General features: G+C 43.8%; 1 protein-coding gene across 1 annotated transcript in view; it reads right to left on the bottom strand.

The window, feature by feature from the left end:
- pnkd (PNKD metallo-beta-lactamase domain containing) overlaps positions 1-22,251 on the bottom strand; it is a 62,453-nt gene that overhangs the window by 2,088 nt on the left and 38,114 nt on the right. The window contains exons 7-8 of the mRNA XM_043694305.2: positions 9,215-9,301; positions 1,072-1,187 (exon numbers count right to left, since the gene is read on the bottom strand). Of these exons, the coding sequence (XP_043550240.1) occupies positions 1,072-1,187; positions 9,215-9,301 (203 nt within the window). The remainder of the gene's footprint in view (positions 1-1,071; positions 1,188-9,214; positions 9,302-22,251) is intronic.

The raw sequence follows: 22,251 nt of genomic DNA, 5'->3' as shown, positions 1-22,251 counted from the left end.
TAAATACTGGCCTGGCCAGTGACCTTCACGTTTTGTGACTGAATGAGAAAAAGTACTGTCAAACTGGACGCTGACCCTGGAAAACAAGAGGGATCATTTCTATCAACAACACAAGGAAGACAGGAGGAACAGGACATGGGGTTTTGTGGGGCATCTGAAAACGGGGTGGGGTGAGAAGGGGTGGGGAGACAGACCGAGGAAGTGGGGGAGGTGCTGCAAGAAGGAGATGGGCAAGAGGCCTGAATCAGAAGAGCAAAGAGAACTTGAAGAGATGCAAAGCTGTAAGCGGTTGTGCTGAGAGGAAAGTCTGTCAGCAACTAGCAGACAAAAGGCAGTTTTAATGGCATAGGTGTACACCTGGACTTCCTCAGATAAAAGTTAGCTTTTGATTTGGTTATTCACTTCTAAGCTCCTGAATTAGATTTTGCAGAGCTCAATCTTACATGAGGAATGGAAACCAGGGATCTGGCTGCATATTTTGACTTCACATTCGAGTAGGCTAACCCCAGCACCCTTTCCAATTTATTCAGAGTGGTGACAATATGAAGCTTACTATTGCAGGGAATGAAAGCATACTTTAGAAAATTGTTCTACAGGATGTCGGTGTTATATTGAGAAGGTGGTGGTGAGCTGCTTTCTTGAATTGTTGCTCTCCATCTCCTGCAGGTAGACCCACTATGCTGTCTGGGAGACATGACTCACTAACACCAAAGGAACAGTGATTGATATCTAAGCCAGGGTGGTGATTGGCTTGAAGGGGAACTTGCAGAGAATGCCAGTCCCATATATCTGCAGTTCTTGTCCTTCTAGATGAATGCGGTTGTAGTTTTGGAAGGTACTGTCTAATGAGTCCCACTGAATTGCTGCAGAGCAACTTGTAAATGGGACACACTGCTGCGACTGGGTTGGTGGTGGAGGGAGCTAATGCTGAAACATGGACACATTTAAAGGGGAATCAGATTGAAGGGGAAAGGAACGGAAGATACTAATAGGTTAAGGTGAGGGAGTGAGGAGGCTTCTGAAGAGCACAGCCTATTCTGTGGTGTGGACGGTATTCATACTGTTACTCACTGTGCAATGTTTCTCGTGCCTCTGGTGTAGTACCCAGTCAAGTTTGTTGAAGATAGCAGGATTGTTTGGTTCAACTGAAGCAGCAAACATCAGGTTATCTTGTGCATATTCATGGCCTAGAAATGGAAAGATGAATTCTCATTTCAGATTCTATTATCAATTTGGTGGTCTCTGATTTCAGTGTAAAGGACTGGTACAGTCGGTTCTGATATAACCTGATATACTTCCAATCTCGTGTTATAAGAAAATCGTGCAATAGCTGCGACATTTAAACTAATGGGTCTGGAATCGCTTTATAGTTAATACAGGTAAGGAGGCTTGCATTCTACAAAGACCAGTCTAAATTCTTCAATCGCGTTAAAGCCAATACACGTTGAAGAAATATGCATTAAAGCAGATCCTTGTGGCACCCCACTGGTCACAGGCCTCCAGTCTGAAAGGCAACCCTCCACCACCACCACCACCCTCTGTCTTCTAGCTTCGAGCCAGTTCTGTATCCAAATGGCTAGTTCTTCTTGTATTCCATGAGATCTAACCTTGCTCACCAGCCTCCCACGGGGAACCTTGTCGAACGCCTTACTGAAGTCCATATTGATCACGTCCACCGCTCTGCTCTCATCATCCTCCACTCTGCCTCATCAATCCTCTTTGGTACTTTTTCAAAAAAAAAACTCATTCAAGTTCGAGACATGATTTCCCACGCACAAAGCCACGTTGACTATCCCTAATCAGTCCTTGCGTTTCCAAATACATGTACATCCTGTCCCTCAGGATTCCCTCCAACAACTTGCCCACCACCGAGGTCAGGCTCACTGGTCTACAATTCTCTGGCTTGTCCTTACCATCTTTCTTAAATAGTGGCACCATGTTAGCCAACCTCCAGTCTTCTGGCACATCACCTGTTACGGAGATATTTGTATCATCGATAGTCAGAGACCCAGTAATCACTTCCCTAGCTTCCAACAGAATTCTAGGGCACACCTGATCAGGTCCTGGGATTTATCCACTTTTATCCGTTTCAAGACATCCAGCACTTCCTCCTGTGTAATATGGACATTTTTCAAGATGTCACCATCTACTTTCACACATTCTAGATCTTCCATGTCCTTTTCCACAGTAAACACTGATGCAAAATACTCATTTAGTATCTCCCCCATTTCCTGCAGTTCCACACATGGGTTGCCTTGCTGATCTTTGAGGGGCCCGATTCTGTCCCTAGTTACCCCTTTGTCCTTAATGTATTTATAGAATCCTTTGGATTCTCCTTAACCCTATTTGCCAAAGCTATCTCATGTCCCCTTTTTGCCCTCCTGATTTCCCTCTTAAGTATACTCCTACTGCCTTTATACTCGATCTAAGGATTCACCCGATCTATTCTGTCTATACCTGACATTTGCTTCCTTCTTTTTCTTAACCAAACCCTCAATTTCTTTAGTCATCCAGCATTCCCTATACCTACCAGCCTTTCCTTTCACCCTGACAGGAACATACTGTCGCTGGACTCATTATCTCATTTCTGGAGGCTTCCCGTTTTCCAGCCATCCCTTTCCCTGCGAACAACTGCCCCAATCAGCTTTTGAAAGTACTTGCCTAGTACCATCAAATTTGGTCTTTCTCCCATTTAGAACTTCAACTTTTAGATCCGATCTATCCTTGCCCATCACTATTTAAAAACTATTTTAAAGGCTGGTATGTGTAGGGAATGCTGGATGACTAGAGAAATTGAGGGTTTGGTTAAGAAAAGGAAAGCATATGTCAGGTATAGACAGAATAGATCAGATGAATCCTTAGAAGAGTATAAAGGCAGTAGGAGTATACCTAAGAGGGAAATAAGGAGGGCCACAAGGGGACATGAGATAGCTTTGGCAAACAGGGTTAAGAAGAATCCAAAAGGATTCTATATATTTTAAGGACAAAAGGGTAACTGGGGAGAGAATAGGACCCTTCAATAGGCCTTTGTGTGGAGCTGCAGGAGATGGGGGGAGATACTAAATGAGAATTTAGCATCAGCATTTATTGTGGAAAAGGACATGGAAGATATAGTGACATAGATGGTGGCCTCTTGAAAAATGTCCATATTACACAGGAGGAAGTGCTAGATGTTTTGAAATGCATAAAGATGGATAAATCCCCAGGATTTGATCAGTTGTCTCCTAGAAGTCTGTGGGAAGCTAGAGAAGTGATTGCTGGGCCCCTTACTGAGATATTTGTATAATCAATAGCCACAGGTGAGGTGCCGGAAGACTGGAGGTTGGCTAACGTGGTGCCACTGTTTTAAGAAGGGTGGTAAGGACAAGCCAGGGAACGAGAGACCGGTGAGCCTGACCTCAGTGGTGGGCAAGATGTTGGAGGGAATCCTAAGGTACAGGACGTACATGTATTTGAAAAGGCAAGGACTGATGAGGGATAGTCAACACGGCTTTGTGCGTCAGAAATCATATCTCACAAACTTGATTGAGTTTTTGAAGAAGTAACAAAGAGGATTGATGAGGGCAGAGCGGTAGATGTAATCTATATGGACTTCAGTAAGGCGTTCGACAAGGTTCCCCATGGGATACTGGTGAGCAAGGTTAGATCTCACGGAATACAGGGAGAACTAGCCATTTGGATTCAGAACTGGCTCAAAGGTAGAAGACAGAGGGTGGTGGCGGAGGGTTGTTTTTCAGACTGGAGGCCTGTGATCAGTGGCGTGCCACAAGAATCGGTGCTGGGTCCTCTACTTTTTGTCATTTACATAAACGATTTGGATGTGAGCATAAGAAGTACAGTTAGTAAGCTGGAGGTGTAGTGGACAGCGAAGAGGGTTACCTCAGATTACAACTGGCCCATCTGGTCAAGATCCTATGGGCTGAGAAGTGGCAGATGGTGTAAAATTCAGATAAATGCGAGGTGCTGCATTTTGGAAAAGCAAATCTTAGCAGGACTTATACACTTAATGGTAAAGTCCTAGGGAGTGTTGCTGAACAAAGAGACCTTGGAGTGCAGGTTCATAGCTCCTTGAAAGTGGAGTCGCAGGTAGATAGGATAGTGAAGGTGGCGTTTGGTATGCTTTCTTTTATTGGTCAGAGTATTGAGTACAGGAGTTGGGAGGTCATGTTGCAGCTGTACAGGACATTGGTTAGGCAACTGTTGGAATATTGCGTGCAATTCTCGTCTCCTTCCTATCGGAACGATGTTGTGAAACTTGAAAGGGTTCAGAAAAGATTTACAAGGATGTTGCCAGGGTTGGAGGATTTGACTATATGGAGAGGCTGAACAGGCTGGGGCTGTTTTCCCCTGGAGCATCAGAGGCTGAGGGATGACCTTATAGAGGTTTACAAAATTATGAGGGGCATGGATAGGGTAAATAGACAGTCTTTTCCCTGGGGTCAGGGAGTCCAAAACTAGAGGGCATAGGTTTAGAGTGAGAGGGGAAAGATATAAAAGAGACCTAAGGGGCAGCTTTTTCACGCAGAGGGTGGTACAGGTATGGAATGAGCTGCCAGAGAATGTGGTGGAGGCTGGTACAATTGCAAGATTTAAGAGGCATTTGGATGGGTATATGAATAGGAAGGGTTTGGAGGGATACAGGCCAGGTGCTGGCAAGTGGGACTAGATTGGGATATCTGGTCGGCATGACGGGTTGGACCGAAGGGTCTGTTTCTGTGCTGTACATCTCTATGACTCTATGTCGCTAGCCGCAAAATGCTCTCCCACTGACACTTCAATCACCTGCCCTGCCTTATTTTCTAAGAGTAAGTCAGGTTTTGCACCTTCTCTTGTAGGTACATCCCCATACTTATTCAGAAAGATTTCTTGTACACTCTTAACAAATTCCTCTCCATCTGAACCCTCAACTCTATGGCAGTCCCAGTCTATGTTTTGGAAAGTTAAAATCTCCTACCATAACCACCGTATTACACTTACCGATAACTTCGGGTCGCTGTATTCTTTTTAGAGTCTATAATATAAATCCAATAGGTGATCATCCCTTTCTTATTTTTCAGTTCCACCCAAATAACCTCTCTGAATGTATTCTCAGGAATATCCTCCCTCGGTATGACCATTATGCGATCCCTTATCAAAAATGCCACTCCCGCTCCTCTCTTGCCCCTCTTCGTCCTTCCTATAGTATTTATTTCCTTGAACATTAAACTGCCAGTTGTACATCTCTGAGCCATATCTCTGTAATTGCTATGATATCGCAGTTCCATGTTTCGAACCATTGCATTGAAATTAATGCAGTTTTATTTATCAGTCCTACTTCATTCTCTGTTTTGTTCCTGACTGTTTAACTTGCTCCTTTTCCCAACTGTACCAGTCTCAGATTGATCTCTTTCCTCACTATCTCCCTGGGTCCCCCCCCCACCTTACTAGTTTAAATCCTCCTGAGCAGCTCTAGCAAATATCCCTGCTAGTGTATTAGTCCCCTTCCAATTCAGGTGCAAGCCGTCCTTCTTGTACTGGTCACTTCTACCCCAGAAGAGAGTCCAATAATCCAAAAATGTGAACCTTTCTCCCATACACCAGCTCCTCAGCCATGCATTCATCTGCTCTCTTCCTATTCCTACCCTCACTAGCTTGTAGCACCGGGAGTAATCCAGATATTACTACTCTCGAGGACCTCCTTTTTAAACTCCTGCCTAACTTTCTACACTCTCCCTTCAGAATCTCATCTTTTTCCCTTTCTGTTGTTAGTTACAACGTGTACAATGACCTCCTGTGGTCCCTCTCCCGTTTGAGAGCATTCTGCAACCTCAGAGACATCCCTGATCCTGGCACCAGGGAGGCAACACACCATTCTGATTTTTCGCTGCTGGGCACAGAAACGTCTGTCTGTGCCTCAGACTAGACAGTGCCCTATCACAATCGATCGCTTGGAACCCAAAGTACCCCTCATTTCATTAGAGCCAATCTCAATACTAGCAACTTGGCTGTTCATGCTACATTCCCCTGAGAGTCCATCACCCTCTGCATTTTCCAAAACAGCCTACTTATTTGAAATGGGGATAGCCACAGCGGACTCCTGCACACCCCTCCTACCTTTTCTGGAGTTAACTATCTACCTGACTTTATCTGCGGCATATCTCCCTTCCTAAAACTGCCATCCATCACACCCCCTAACCCCTGTAAATTCCTCACTGCCTCTAACTGACACTCCAACCGATCCATATGATCTGATAGGATTTGCAACCAAAGAAACTTCCTGCAGACATGATCATCAGTAAAATGGAAACTCTCAAATCCGACAGGAGGAACACATCGCTCTACTAAAGACCACCTTTGCTCCTTCATAATCTACAGACCCAGAAAGTAGCACCGTCTTACTGCTCTAAGGAAACACTGCGCCAGGCTAACTTAACATTGATGGTTTATATTTTAAACATCTAATCAAGATACAGCTCTCAATAAAACATAATCAAGAAAGAACCCACTCTACAGCAGGGTTACACTTAAAACCTATGAACTTATCTGTTCCTGTGCTGTGGGCTCTCCCAACACAGGTTCCTCCAAGGTCAGCTGTAAATTTCGCTGTTTGTTAAATTTTTCCTAGATGCACTCTGATGTCCAGAGATATTTGAACTCAAATAACTAAGGCAGTAACTGTGCAGATTTAATGCTGTGTCAGACAGCAGCGTAGATTTCTTTGTCTGACCATGTGGTCACTGCCTTTGTCTGTCTTCCTCCTTTTAAATCTGGAATTTAAATCTGTTTAACTAAATCTGGAATTGAAAGCTGGTCTCAGTGATGGTGACCTCGAAATGAAGAAATTAAGGAGCAGAAAAACAAGAAACAGGAGGATTGGGCCACTCAGCCCCTCAATCGTACCCCACGTTATGTAAGATCCCCAGACCTCAACTTCTCTTCTAGCTCCTCACAGCCATCAACTCAGATTTCAATGATCTATTTACTATTTACATGCTATTGAGTACAGAAAGAGAGGAACAGGGCAGATGAATGCGTGGCTCAAGAGTTGGTGTCGGTGGGAGGGTTTTAGATTCCTGAATCACTAGGACTAGAATTAGGATGGTCTACACCTGAGCCAGAATGGGAGCAACATGCTTGTGGGTGGGGTTTGGTTTCACTTTGGGGTGGAGCTTAAATTAGTTAGGCAGAGGGTGGGGACACCCAGCATTTGTATGGTAGAGACACAGCATAGTATAGTAATCAAATCGGGTCAGAGTTCAGCCATGTTGTAACTCATCAGAGTAAGGGAAGGCCACGTAGCCTCTACTTTAGTGCGAGGAGTATTACAGGAAAGACAGGTGAGTTGCGTACAGATTGACATTTGATACTTAACAATTGTGATAGTGTTGCCATCACATAGACATAGTTGAGGGAGGGACAGAATTTGCAACTCAACATTCCAGGGTACAGGATCTTCAGCCAGAAAAGGGAGGGTGTAAAAGAGGTGGGAGCTTTGCATTATTAATTCAAAAGTCAGTTACTACCATACGGAGAAAATAATTCTTGGAAGGGTCTTCAAATGAGGCAATGAGAGTAGAATTTAGAAATATAAAGGGGGCAATCACACTGTTGGGAATGTATTATAGACCCTCAAAACATCAGCAGACAATGGACGAGCAGATACATGGATAATGTGTGTAAAAACAGCAATTAGAAAATAGAACATTACAGTGCAGAACAGGCCCTTCGCCCCTCGATGTTGCACCAACCTGCAAAACCAATCTGAAGACCATCTAACCTACACTATTCCATTTTCATCCATGTGTTTATCCAATTGATAATCTAATGTTTATCTAATTGGATAATTATATTGGAGGATTTCAACTTCCCCAGCATCATTTGGGATAGCATTCAAGAAGGCTATTTATGTCAACATGCAGAAGTTCTAACAAGGGTAGGTGCAGGGCTGTATGTAATTCTAAGGAACAAAGCCCCAGAACAGATGGGGTGGCACAATGACTCAGTGGTTACCACGGCTGCCTCACAGTGACCCGGGTTTGATTCCAGCCTTGGCCGACTGTCTGTGTGGAGCCTGCACATTTTTCAATGGCTGTGCGAGTTTCCTCCCACACGCCAAAGATGTGCAGGTTAGGGTGGATTGGCCATGGGAAATTGCCTGTTGTGTTCAGGGATCTGTAGGTTAGGTGGATTAGCTTTGGGAAATGCAGGGGTAGATTTGAGTAGGATGCTCTTCGGAGGGTGGTGTGGACTCGATGGGCCAAAAGGCCTGCTCCCATACTATAGGGATTCTATGAAAGCTGGCCAAGATGACAATGGGTGAGCATTTTAGTAATAGTAAAAAATGATTTGACTGGGGGAAACAGTAGATTTTATTGAAATAAGGCAGGATCTGGCCAAAGTAGAACTGGAAACAGCTACCTGTGGGAAACTCTACAGCAGAACATTGGGGGATGGGCGGGGAGTTCAGCACTCAAAAAGGAAATGGGGAGAGTAAAGCCAGCATGTTCCCTCTAGGGTGACAGAGGAGAAACAAGCTCAGAGAACCATGGATGTCTAGGCTTAATGAAGTCTGGATAAGAACAAAGGAAGACATTTAACAGCTACAAAGGAGCAAATTAACAGAGGCCCTAGTGGAGTATAGAAAGTGCAGGAGGTTCTTAAAAGGCAATTAGGAAGGCAAAGAGAAGGCATGAGAAAACGCTGGTGGATAAAATTTGGGACAATCCCAAGAAATTGCAGGATTCTATTCTAAGATATTAAGGGGAGGAGGGTAACTGGGGAAGAGTAGGGCTCGTTAGGTTGAGTGCAGGCAGGGCTAGCAACTTGACATTCCAGGGTATGGTATCCTCAGGCAAGAGAGGGGAGGGTATAATGGAAGTGTGATGTTGTATTATTAAATAAGGAGGCAGTTACTCCATTGTGATTCTTTACACCCTCATTATGCCCTCCCATCTATTTTTACATCAACTGCAAATTCGGATACATTACACTCTTCCCTCCTCTATCCCTCTATGTCATCAATAGACAGAAAATAATGGAGGCCCTAGTACTGATGCTTGAGGTACTCCACTTATGTCTCTCCAATCGGAAAAACATCTGTAAACTCCTGACTTATGCAATAACCTTTTGATGTGGCACCTTCATGATGCTTTCTGGAAACATGCTAGCAAATTCATCGAACACTCTCCTTGATTGAAATCGTTGAACATACTTCTGTGCTTTTAATTCCAGTTACCTGGCCATAGCAGCGTCTCATCCCCCAGTGCAGCCACAATGTCCAGCGAGGACAGCATCAACGAGGAGCTCCCCTCAAAAATACGACCTAGGTTTACAGAAAATATACAACAGCCAGTGGGCTTCACAGGAAGGCAGAAAAGACAAAGACGGTACATACTAAAGCTGGGTCAGCTTTAACTGGAGTTTAATACCTGAATGGTGGGTCTCCTTACACTGTGCAGAAATGTCCAAACTTCCCATTTGGAAATAGGCAACCTAACAATTCACATGGGTTTTGGGGAACAGGGTAAACTTACATGACCCTTTTCCTGTCAGTAGTTGGTGTACATCAGCTTAGGACTTGCTGCCAAAATGATGCTGTCAATGGTGATCGCTCTTATTAACGGGTAAATTGTCCAACCAATTTTTTTCTGTTTACTCTTTCGTGGGATGTGCTGGCCTTGAACTGAGTGACTTGATGGGTGAATTCAGAGGGCAATTATAAGATAATCACATTGCTCACAGTCTGGAGGCACATGTAGGCCAGACCGGCTAAGGATGGTAGATTTCCTTCTCTAAAGGACATTAGTAAACCGGCAACGTTTTACAAGCAATTGACATGATTTTGTGGTCCCCATTAAAGAGACCACCCTTATATTGCAGATGCATTAACTGAATTTAATTTCCACCAGTTACTGTGGTGGGTTTTGAACCCATGCCGACAGTGCATTAGCCTGGATTTCCAGGTAGCTAGATCAGTGACATTGCCACCATGCAAGGGGGAGACCCCTCGTCAGTTATGAATTGCTACAAGTTGCTGGGCGATTTGCACACTCTCACCGCTAGCACGGCAAGAACAGCAGCTCATCCCTAACCACGCTTCAAGTGAAGAGATAGCTGCATTGTGCATCCATTTCCCATTAAACTCATAGGCAGATATTCAAGTGGAATAGGCAGGTGTTTCTGCGGCCTTAATAAAAACAGAGAAATTAACAGCGCATATCGTTTTTCACTGATACAATATGATTGCAATTATGAAGACAATCTTTGGGAAAGACAAGCAAAGAAAATGTGGTGTGGTTAGTGAGAGAGTTGAAATAAATGCCACACAGTGAGAAATGATATCTAGATGTGGAATCAGTCTAGATGGAGCTAGGAAGCAACAAGGGTGGAAAGCACAAGTGGGAGTTGTCGATAGGACTCAAATAGTAACAGTAAGGTAAGGGATCGGAACATAGGAATAGTCCAGAGCATTAAACAGGAAATTAGAGATATATGCAACAGGGATGCCCTAGTAATTTTGGGTGGTTTTAATCTACATACAGACTTGACAAATCATGTTAGCAATGATACTGTGATGGATGAATTCGAGTCATGGAGTCGTAGAGCTGTACAGCACAGAAACAGACCCTTCGATTCAACTCGTTCATGCTGACCAGAAATCCTAAATTAATCTAGTCCCATTTTTCAGCATTAGGCCCATATCCCTCTAAACCCTTCCTATTCATTTAGCCATCCAGTTGACTTTTAAATGTTGTAATTGCACCTCCACCGTTTCCTCTTACAGTTCATTCCATATACATACTACCCTCTGTGTGAAAAAGTTGCTCCTTAAGTCCCTTTTAGATCTTTCCCCTCTCACCCTAAACCTAAGTCCTCTACTCCCCCACCCCAGGAAAAAGACCATGTCTATTCATTCTATCCATGCCCCTCATGATTTTATAAACCTCTATAATGTCACCCCTTAGCCTTCGACACTCCAGCAAAAATAGACCCAGCCTATTCAGCCTCCCCCTGTAGCTCACACCCTCCAACTCTAGCAACATCCTTGCAAATCTTTGCTAAACCTTCCAAGTTGCTCAACAACTCTCCTATAGTAGGGAGACCAGAACTGTTTACAGTATTTCAAGAATGGTCTGATCAATGTCCTGTACAGCCGTAACATGACAACCCAAATTATATACTCAATGCTCTGACCAATAAAGGAAAGCATACCCATGTATTCTTCACTACCCTGTCTAATTGTGACTCCGCTTTCAAGGAACCCCAAGGTCTCTTTGTTCAGCAACACTCCCCAGGCCCTTAACCATTAAGTGTATAAACCCTGCCCTGATGTGCCTTTCCAAAACGTAGCACCTCGCATTTGTCTAAATTGAACTCCACCTGCCATTCCTTGGCCCATTGGGCCATCTGATCAAGGTCCTGTTATAATGTGAGATAACGTTCTTTGGCGTCCATTACACCTTCAATTTTAGTGTCATCTGCAAATTTACCAACCATGCCTCATATTCACAACCAAATAATTTACATAAATGACAATTCCTGGACGGTATTCAATATGGCCTTTTAGATCAACATGATGCAGAATTAACCAGAGAATAGGCTGTTCTATATTTAGTTTTGTTCAATGAGAAGGAGCTAATATAGGTAATATAAACAAAGTACTGTGGATGCTGGAAATCTGAAACAAGAACAAATTAGTGCTCAAGCAACTTTGCAAGTTTGGCAGCATCTGTGGAGAGAAAGCAGGGCCACTAGACTACAGTTTTGGAGTGTTCTATCCCAATGAAGAATCCTATCATTTCATGGTCACTTTTTAGTAAAAGACCTCTCAACAAAATTATTAATTAACACAGGTTTGGCAGCCCCTGTTGAGAAAAAGCAGAGTTAATCTTTCTGAAGAAGGGCCACTCTCAATAGATGCTGCCAGACATTAATTAATGAATTTTGTTACAAAACGTCTTTGAGAAAGCAGTGACCACAACAAGATGGAATTCTTCATTGGGATAAAACTCTTCAAAATTATAGTCAGGTCAAAACCTAAGTAAAACTAAGGAGGTATGAGAGGCAAGTTGGTTTCAACAGACTGGGCAACTTCATTAAAATAAACACATTTTATTTTAATAGGTAATGGTTAATATTTAAGGAATAAATGTATCTATTGCAACAATTCTACAATCCTTTTGGATGAAAGAACACAACAGCAAAGATGGCCCAACCTTGGTTAACAAAGGAAATTGTATTAGATCCTATGATCTAATGATGAGTCACAAAATTGCTGGGACAAGTGACAAGCCCGAGGACTGGGAGCAGTTTATAATTCAGTGCAGGCAGACCAAGAGATTGATTAGGAATAGAAAAAGAGTGTATAAGAGTAAACTTGCAAGAAATATAAAAGCACAAAAGCTTTGTGATAAGGTGTGAGGTCCTTTTAAAAAAAATCATTTATTTTACAGTTTGGTTTTTGAACTAGTGGGTTTTGGTTTATTTATGTGAGGGAGTTTAAAGATTAACTTGACTGTACGTTTGGAGCCATAATTGTTTGAAAGCAGTGTGAGAGAAATAGTTCCTGGATGGGTATATGAATAGGAAGGGTTTGGAGGGATATGGGCCAGGTGCTGGCAGGTGGGACTAGATTGGGTTGGGATATCTGGTCGGCATGGACGGGTTGGACTGAAAGGTCTGTTGTTTCCGTGCTGTACATCTCAATGACTCTATGAATCTGTAAGTGCTAAAGGGCATTTGTTTGCATTTGGAGAGTTTTACAAGCAGGCAGAATAAACACCAAAGAGCTATAGGCTACTTCCAGTAAGAAGCATCAGGAATTGATTTTTTTTTGCTTAGGGAAAATATCTATGACATGGAAAGATATGGTACTAGTGAAGACAAATGTAGGCCTCTTAAAATCTGAAACAGAATTGATAAAACAGAAGATGGTAGCGAAAAGCAACTGAGGAGAATTCTAGGAGGAACTGGCTTGCTCCCACAACTGAGAAGGGGATTATGGAGGGTCCATGCTCAGCAGGAAACAGAGTAACCAACAGAGGGCAGTAGTGAGAAATGATGGAGGAGGATTCTGGGAACAGCTTGACGTGCCTATCTGCAAAATATAAAAGGGGGGCAAGCTTGAGTGGGTATGGATATTTTAGAGAGGGGCTGTGAGGTCAAAGTGTGGGCTTTGATGAGCGTCAGGCTTTGCTGAAGAGCACAAGCAGCATTAAGGTACAACAAGGTTGAGATACTTTCTTTCTTTTAATCCAACTGTTACTAGAGGGCTAGTAATGGCAATTAGGTGAGTGGTTGTCTCTTCCTGAGAGGTGTGGGAGATCATAGGTATCACTTCTCTATGTCTACAGGAAGCATGTCTACCTGCTGCTTCTCTCAGATAACACGGGTTGGTTGCAGGTGGAGCGGCAAGTGAACTTACAGTTTGGAAACAGGCCCTTCGACCCAACAAGTCCACACCGACCCTCCGGAGAGCAACCGATCCAGACCCATTCCCCTACATTTACCCCTTCACCTAACACTACGGGCAATTTAACATGGCTAATTCACCTGACCTGCACATGTTTGGACTGTGGGAGGAAACCAGAGCACCCGGAGGAAACCCATGCAGACACGGGGAGATGTGTAAACTCCGCACAGACAGTTGCTCAGGGTGGGAATTGAACCCAGGTCCCTGGCGCTGTGAGGCAGCAGTGCTAACCACTGTGCCACCATGCCGCCCCTCACTAAGGAACATACCGGAGAGAGAGCTTTCTAGATAGGAGTCTCAGGAATGTGCTCAAACTAAAGGTTCAGCCATATAGATGGGTGACCACCAGGAGGGGCAGGCTGCAGGGGTCCCCTGTGGCAACTCTCCTCTCAAACAGGTATTCTGGTTTGGATGAGTTTAGAGGGGATGACCTCTGAGGTGAAAGCCGCAGCGTGATTGTCTCCATTGTAGACAGGGAGGGTTGAAGTGTAGGTCAGCAGTAATGATAGGGGACTCTATAGTCAGGAGCATAGACAGGCATTTCTGTGGCTGTGAGAGAGACTCCAGGATTGGAGAAGATTTTTCGGGACAGATTTACTCACATTTGGAAAAGAGTGGACACATCAGGGATTGTCAGCATAGCTTTGTGCAGGGGAGGTCGTCTCACAAATCTGATTGAGATTTTTAAGGAAGTGACAAAGGTGGTTGATGAGGTTAAAAAAAAAAAATCACAACACCAGGTTACAGTCCAACAAGTTTATTTGGAAGAACTACCCCTTCATCAGGTGGCTGTGGAGTATAAGATCGGAAGAAACAGAATTTATAGCAAAAGTTTACAATGTGATGTAACTGAAATTATATATTGAAAAAGATCTGGATTGTTTGTTAAGTCTCTAATCTTTTAGAATGACCATGTTGGTTTCAATTCTTACATATGTAGATCCCAGAACTTTTTTTTAGAAGTTCCATTCTCAAATGAACTTCAACAATAGAACATAGAACATAGAAGAATACAGCGCAGTACAGGCCCTTTGGCCCTCGATGTTGCGCCGATCCAAGCCCACCTAACCTATACTAACCCACTATCCTCCATATACCTATCCAATGCCCGCTTAAATGCCCATAAAGAGGGAGAGTCCACCACTGCTACTGGCAGGGCATTCCATGAACTTACGACTCGCTGAGTGAAGAACCTACCCCTAACTTCAGTCCTATATCTACCCCCCCTTAATTTAAAGCTATGCCCCCTTGTAATACCCGACTCCATACGCGGGAAAAGGTTCACACTGTCAACCCTATCTAACCCCCTAATCATCTTGTACACCTCAATCAAGTCACCCCTAAACCTTCTTTTCTCTAATGAAAACAGCCCCAAGTGTCTCAGTCTTTCCTCATACGATCTTCCTTCCATACCAGGCAACATCCTGGTAAACCTCCTCTGCACCCGTTCCAGTGCCTCCACATCCTTCCTATAGTATGGCGACCAAAACTGCACACAATATTCCAGATGCGGCCGCACCAGAGTCTTATACAACTGCATCATGACCTCAGGACTCCGGAACTCAATTCCTCTACCAATAAAAGCCAGTACGCCATATGCCTTCCTCACCGCACTATTTACCTGGGTGGCAACTTTCAGAGATCTATGTACATGGACACCAAGATCCCTCTGCTCATCCACACTACCAAGTATCCGACCATTAGCCCAGTACCCCATCTTTTTGTTATTCTTCCCAAAGTGAATCACCTCACACTTAGCTACATTGAATTCCATTTGCCACCTTTCTGCCCAGCTCTGCAGCTTCTCTATATCCTGCTGTAACCTGCCACATCCTTCCTCACTGTCAACAACTCCTCCGACTTTCGTATCATCCGCAAACTTGCTCACCCAACCTTCTAACCCCTCTTCCAGGTCATTTATAAAAATGACAAACAGCAATGGTCCCAAAACAGATCCTTGCGGAACACCGCTAGTGACGGCACTCCATGAAGAAACTTTGCCATCAACTACTACCCTCTGTCTTCTTCCATCCAGCCAATTCCTAATCCAAACCTCCAACTCACCCTCAATGCCATATCTCAGTATTTTCTGCAGTAGCCTACCATGGGGAACCTTATCAAACGCCTTACTAAAATCCATATATACCACATCTACCGCTTTCCCCTCATCAACCTCCTTCGTCACCTTTTCAAAGAATTCAATAAGGTTTGTGAGGCACGACCTGCCCTTCACAAAACCATGCTGACTATCCTTGATCACATTATTCCTATCCAGATGTGCATAAATCCTATCCCTTACAATTCTCTCTAAGACTTTGCCCACAACAGAAGTGAGACTCACCGGCCTATAGTTACTAGACAACAGAAGTGAGACTCACCGGCCTATAGTTAATAGGTGCCATGTCAACTCAGATTTTTGAGCAAGATAATAATGTAATTCTGCAAGAACAAATTCACCCCACAAATTTGTATGTGTGCGCATGTGGGTGGGTGTGACCGTCAGAGAGACTATGTGTGTGTGCTACACAATCTCTCTCACACAAGCACAAGCGTGCACACACTCCTGCAGACCGTCTCTCATATGCTCACACATATGCACCCCCCAGATTCACACCTCACATGCACCCTCTCACAGACTTATACGCCTTTACACTCCCACACAAACACATACTCTCTCAGACACTCACACACCCACCCACATGCACACATACACAAGTTTGTGGGGTGACTTTGTGCTTGCAGAATTACATTTTATTTTGCTCAAAAACTGCATGAATCCATGTAAGAGTCTGTAAATCCCTTTTTTAGAAATAGAACCAGTCTGAACATTGGGGCACAGACAGCCTCACACGGCACTTCCCACCTTCAATGCATTACCTGGGCTGACATGGCACCTATTGTTAAAGTTCACTTGAGAATGTAACTTAATAAAAAAAAGTTCTGGGATTTACATATGAAAGAACTGAAATCAACATGGCCATTCTAAACGATAAGAGACGTAACAAACAATCCAGGTTTTTTTCCAATATATCATTTCAGTTGTATCACACCATAAACCTTTCCTATAAATTCTGTGTCTTATGATCTTGTACTCCAGAACCACCTAATGAAGGAGCAGCGCTCTGAAAGCTAATGCTTCCAAATAAACCTGTTGGACTATAACATGGTATTGTGTGATTTTTAACTTTGTACAGCCCAGTCCAACACTGGCACCTCCACATCACGATTGATGAGGGTAGGGCAGTGGTTGCATTTGACAAGGTCCATCTTGGTAGGCTGGTCCAGAAGGTTAAGTCACATGGGATCCATTGGATACAGAATGGTCTTGCTAGCAGAAAACAGAGCGCACAGTTATGGTGCATCTGCTTTTCTGACCAGAGGTCTGTGACCAGTCGGTTTTGCAAGGGTCAGTGATCGGACCTCTACTGTTTACAATACATGTAAGTAATGAGGATGAAAACTTAGGGGGTCTGATTAGTAAGTTTGTGGATGACATGAAAATTGATGGAGTTGTGGAATAGTGAGGGCAGACACAGCAGGATAGAGATGAGTTGGAAAATGTAGGTGGAAAAAAGGCAGGTTGACAAGTGTGAGGTGATGCATTTTGGGAGGTCAAATGCAAGAGGAAAGTACACAGTAAATGATAGGATCCTTCGGAGCACTGAGATACAGAGGGATCGTGGGTTGGAAGTCTACAACTCCCTGAAAGCGACAATACAAGGAATTAAGGTGGTAAAGAAAGCATACAGCATGCTTGTCTTTATCAGTCACCTAGCCTGCAAAACTCTACACACTAAGAGACAATTTAGCATGGCCAATCCTCCTAACCTGCACATCTTCAGACTGTGGGAGGAAACCGGAGCACCCGGAGGAAACCCAGTCGGTTCACCCAAGGCTAAAATCAAACTTGGGGTCCATCGTCCTATGAGGCAACAATAGCACTAAGCCACCACACTGCCCCCATTTTTAAAAATGTAACCTCACCCGTTTAACAAAGTAAGGAGAAAACAAAAATAAAATACAGAGAAGGGTCACAGTGCACAATGTCAAGGTAGATGCTAGAGCATTTCAGACTGGAATGAGGAATATCTTCACTCAGAGCATTGAACCTGCAGAATTCTCTGTCACAGAAGGCTGTAGAGACCAAGTTGCTGAATAAACTTAACAAGTAAATAGGTAGACTTCTAGACACTAAAGATATCTAGGGGTATGGGGAGAGTGGAATATGGCATTGAGATAGTGGATCAGCTACCATGAAGGATACTCGATCGGCCAAATGGTGCTTTTTTTTTTGGTTTTGTCACGGGATGTCAGCATTGCTAACTAGACCTGCATTTATTACCCATCCCTAATCATCCAGGAGACAGTCATGCATCAACCACATTTCTAGAATAACTGGTAAGCCAGCTGAGTGAGAATGGTAGATTTCCTTCCTTAAATGACATTAGTGAACCACAAGGATTATTAATATAATCTGCAATGGTTACATGGTCACCATTGGGCTAGCTTTTACTTCCAGACTGACTTCTTATTGAATTCAACTTTCATGGTGGGATTCAAAGCCATGCCTTTAGAACAATAGCCTGGGGTTTTGGATAACTAGTCCGGTAACATTAACCCTACACCACTGCTTCCCTGCACAGTCCTATTTTCTCATTTTCAACAGCCCCAGGACCATGCTTCTACAATCCAAAAAGGGAACAACCAAAACCACTCAATCTTAATCCTAAAAGTTGTTTAAATTTTAAATTAACAGCCTTGTTTCACCAATGCAAAGTTCAGCCACCTGGGGGCAACACTCTTATTGAGATTAGAGTGGTGCTGGAAAAGCACAGCAGGTCAGGCAGCATCCAAGGAGCAGGAAAATCAATGTTTTGGGCAGGAGCCCTTCATCAGGAATCAGATTCCATCCAATCCTTTTAATCTTTTCAAACATAAAACAGAATCCAAACTTTTGCCAATTCATCACTTAGGGAGACTGAAGAAGTGCTTGTCACCAACTATGCCTTGACATATGATGTCCACATAGAATTAGGGTGTGTTTACAGCTCAGAAACTTACTAACTGTACCTCTCATGCTTGCATCCAAATCAATTATGCAAATGACAAAAAGTAGTGGACCCTGCACTTGTATCAACTGTTAAACCAGTTACCCAACCTGCTTTCCAGTATTCAGTCTGTAACAGAGGGTTACGGCACTCAAGGTGTATCGCCAGACACCCTACAGGCGAGTTGAGGGTTTCTTCCTCCAAAACCCTTTCACAGGCAGAGTACCAGACACCAACCACCCTCTTTGGGGGTGGGAGCCTTTGCTCATCTCACCTAATCTTTCTAGATATTTGTATCATCGATAGTCACAGGCGAGGTGCCGGAAGACTGGAGGCTGGCAAACGTGGTGCCACTGTTTAAGAAGGTTGGTAAAGACAAGCCAGGGAATTATAGACCGGTGAGCCTGACCTCAGTGGTGGGCAAGTTGTTGGAGGGAATCCTGAGGGACAGGATGTACATGTATTTGGAAAGACAAGGACTGATCAGGGATAATCAGCATGGCTTTGTGCATGGGATATCACGTCTCACAAACTTGATTGAGTTTTTTGAAGAAGTAACAAAGAAGATTGATGAGGGCAGAGCAGTGGATGTGATCTATATGGACTTCAGTAAGGCATTCAACAAGGTTCCCCATGGGAGACTGATTAGCAAGGTTAGATCTCACAGAATAAAGAGAGAACTAGCCATTTGGATACAGAATTGGCTGAAAGGTAGAAGACAGAGGGTGGTGATGGAAGGTTGTTTTTCAGACTGGAGGCCTGTGACCAGTGGACTGCCACAAGGATCGGTGCAGGGTCCACTACTTTTTGTCATTTGCATAATTGATTTGGATGCAAGCATGAGAGGTATAGTTAGTAAGTTTGCAGATGACATCAAAATTGGAGGTGTAGTGGACAGTGAAGAGGGTTACCTCAGATTACAACAGGATCTTGATCAGATGGGCCAATGGGCTGAGAAGTGGCAGATGGAGTTTAATTCAGATAAATACGAGGTGCTGCATTTTGGGAAAGCAAATCTTAGCAGGACATATACACTTAATGGTAAGGTCCTAGGGAGTGTTGCTGAACAAAGAGACCTTGGAGTGCAGGTTCATAGCTCCTTGAAAGTGGAGTCGCAGGTAGATAGAATAGTGAAGAAGGCGTTTCGTATGCTTTCCTTTACTGGTCAGAGTATTGAGTACAGGAGTTGGGAGGTCATGTTGCAGCTGTACAGGACATTGGTTAGGCCATATTGCGTGCAATTCTGGTCTCCTTCCTATCGGAAAGATGTTGTGAAACTTGAAAGGATTCAGAAAATATTTACAAGGATGTTGCCAGGATTGGAGGATTTGAGTGAGAGGCAGAGGCTGAACAGGCTGGGGCTGTTTTCCCTGGAGTGTTGGAGGCGGAGGGGTGACCTTATAGAAGTTTACAAAATGATGAGGGGCATTGATAGGATAAATAGACAAAGTCTTTTCCCTGGGATCGGGGAGTCCAGAACTTGGGGGCATAGGTTTAAGGTGAGAGGGGAAAGATATAAAAGAGACCCCAGGGGCAACTTTTTCACGCAGAGGGTGGTACGTGTATGGAATGAGCTGTCAGAGGATGTGGTTGAGGTTGGTACAATTGCAAGATTTAAGAGGCATTTGGATGGGTATATGAATAGGAAGGGTTTGGAGGGATATGGGCCGGGTGCTGGGAGGTGGGACTAGATTGGGTTGGGATATCTGGTCGGCATGGATGGGTTGGACCGAAGGGTCTGTTTCCATGCTGTACATCTCTATGACTCTAAATCTACATCCATGAGTTGATCTCTTAAGCTAATTAAAGATGCCTCCAGGTAGTGGAATTTGAATTAAAAAATCTGGAACTAAGCGTCAAACGACAACCATGAATCCATTATCAATTGTTGGAAAAACCTATCTGGTTCACTAATGTTCTTTAGGGAAGGAAACTACCAACTTTACCTGAGTGACCCCAGACCCACAGCAACGTGGTTGACTCTTAACAGCTCTCTGGATAATTAGGGATGGGTAATAAATGCTGCTTAGGAGAAAGTGAGGACTGCAGATGCTGGAGGTCAGAGTTGAGTGGTGCTGGAAAAGCACAGCAGGTCAGGCAGCATCCGAGCAGCAGGAGAATCGACATTTTGGGCAAAGGCCCTTCATCAGGAAGGGCTTTTGCCGGAAACTCCCAATTCTCCTGCTCCAATAAATGCTGCTTAGCCAGTGATGACCTCATCCCATGAATGAGCAAATTAAAAAAAAACTTACTCCAGTCCAACTCTGATTGGTCTCCCTCAAAGGCACCAATGTGTCTTGGGCTTTCAGTGATGGCTGACTGTATGGAGCTCTCCAGTCACAGACCCTGTTCTACCACCACAGGCACAGTGTTAAACTCGGTTTTGTTTCTGAGAGAGTCCAGATAAGTGTGCTGTTCAGCTGTGGTGGGGTAGGGGATGTTGAACGTGACGTGACCTGCACTGAGCAGCATTTGGATAGTTTTTCACCCCTACATCCCAAACCTACCCTTCTCATCTAACCTTCTGCAGCCAAGCCTGTTAGAGGAGCAGTTGTCCATTGTGGGTCAGTGATTAGCACGGCTGTTTCACAGTGCCAGGGATCCGGGTTCGATTTCAGCCTCAGGTGACTGAGTGGAGTTTGCACGTTCTCCCCGTGTCTGCGTGGGTTTCCTCTGGAGTATTCCGGTTTCCTCTCACAGTCCAAAGACGTGCTGGTTAGGTGAACTTGCCATGATAAATTGCCCATAGTGTCCAGGGATGTATAGGTTAGGTGTATTAGTCAGGAGTTAATATAGGATAGGGAATAGGTCTGAGTGGGTTACTCTTCAAAGGGTCAGTGTGGATTTAGCCCGAAGAGCCTATTTTCACACTGTAGGGATTCTAATCAGAGAGTGCCAATGCCACATTTAGATAATGGCTGAAATCAAAGGAAAAATAAAACGTTCATTGTAACTGAACAGGACAATAAGATGTAGGAGGAGAAGTAGGCCATTTGGCCCATCGAGTCTGCTCTGCCATTCAATGAGATCATGGCTGATCTGATAACCCTCGCTCCACTTTCCTGCTTGTCCCCACAGCCCTTGATTCCCTTACTGATTAATAGTCTGTTTCTCTCTCTCTCTCTTGAATACATGTAACAACCCAGCATCGGCAGCCCCTTGCAGTGAATAATTCCACAAATTTACTACCCTCAGAAGACATTCCTCCTCATCTGTTTTCAACGGTCGACTCCTACACTGAGATGATACCTTCTGGTGCTGGATAGAGGTTTTAAGATGGTGAAGGAGTTTCGTGTGGTAGACAGAGATGTTGCCACATGCACACCTCGGCATCACAAATGCAAGGCAGTGGCTAATAAATTCAGCAGAGAATACAGGGGAAACATCTTTACCCAGAGAGCACTGAGGATCTGGAAATCTCTCCCAAAAGTAGTAGTTGACATAAATAATATTTTTTTTTAAGAAAAGAAAATGCTGTTCTTCGTAATCAAAACAAAGCTTTAACACAGTTGCTGAATATTAAACATTGTTTTCCCCACAGTGTTTTAAAAATAAAACCTGCCTTTTAATTGTCCTTTAATATGCAGAATGTAATGGCAAAGTAATAAAACTCCAAGCTGAAGATCATTGAGCTAAATACGTGAAGATTATCTAAAAACAACACATCCTGGAAATTTTAAATGCCAATGCATGGAATTTCTCCAAGGTAACAGTGATAAAGATCTAAATATTGAAGGTGGCCTGAGAAGGTGG

The sequence above is a fragment of the Chiloscyllium plagiosum genome, unplaced genomic scaffold (assembly GCF_037043375.1).
Source record: "Chiloscyllium plagiosum isolate Xiang-an unplaced genomic scaffold, Cpla_swu_hap1 HiC_scaffold_7, whole genome shotgun sequence".
In the NCBI taxonomy this organism is placed as follows: Eukaryota; Metazoa; Chordata; class Chondrichthyes; order Orectolobiformes; family Hemiscylliidae; genus Chiloscyllium; species Chiloscyllium plagiosum.
Note: the sequence above shows the minus strand (reverse complement) of the source record. Positions and strands in the feature narration are given on the sequence as shown.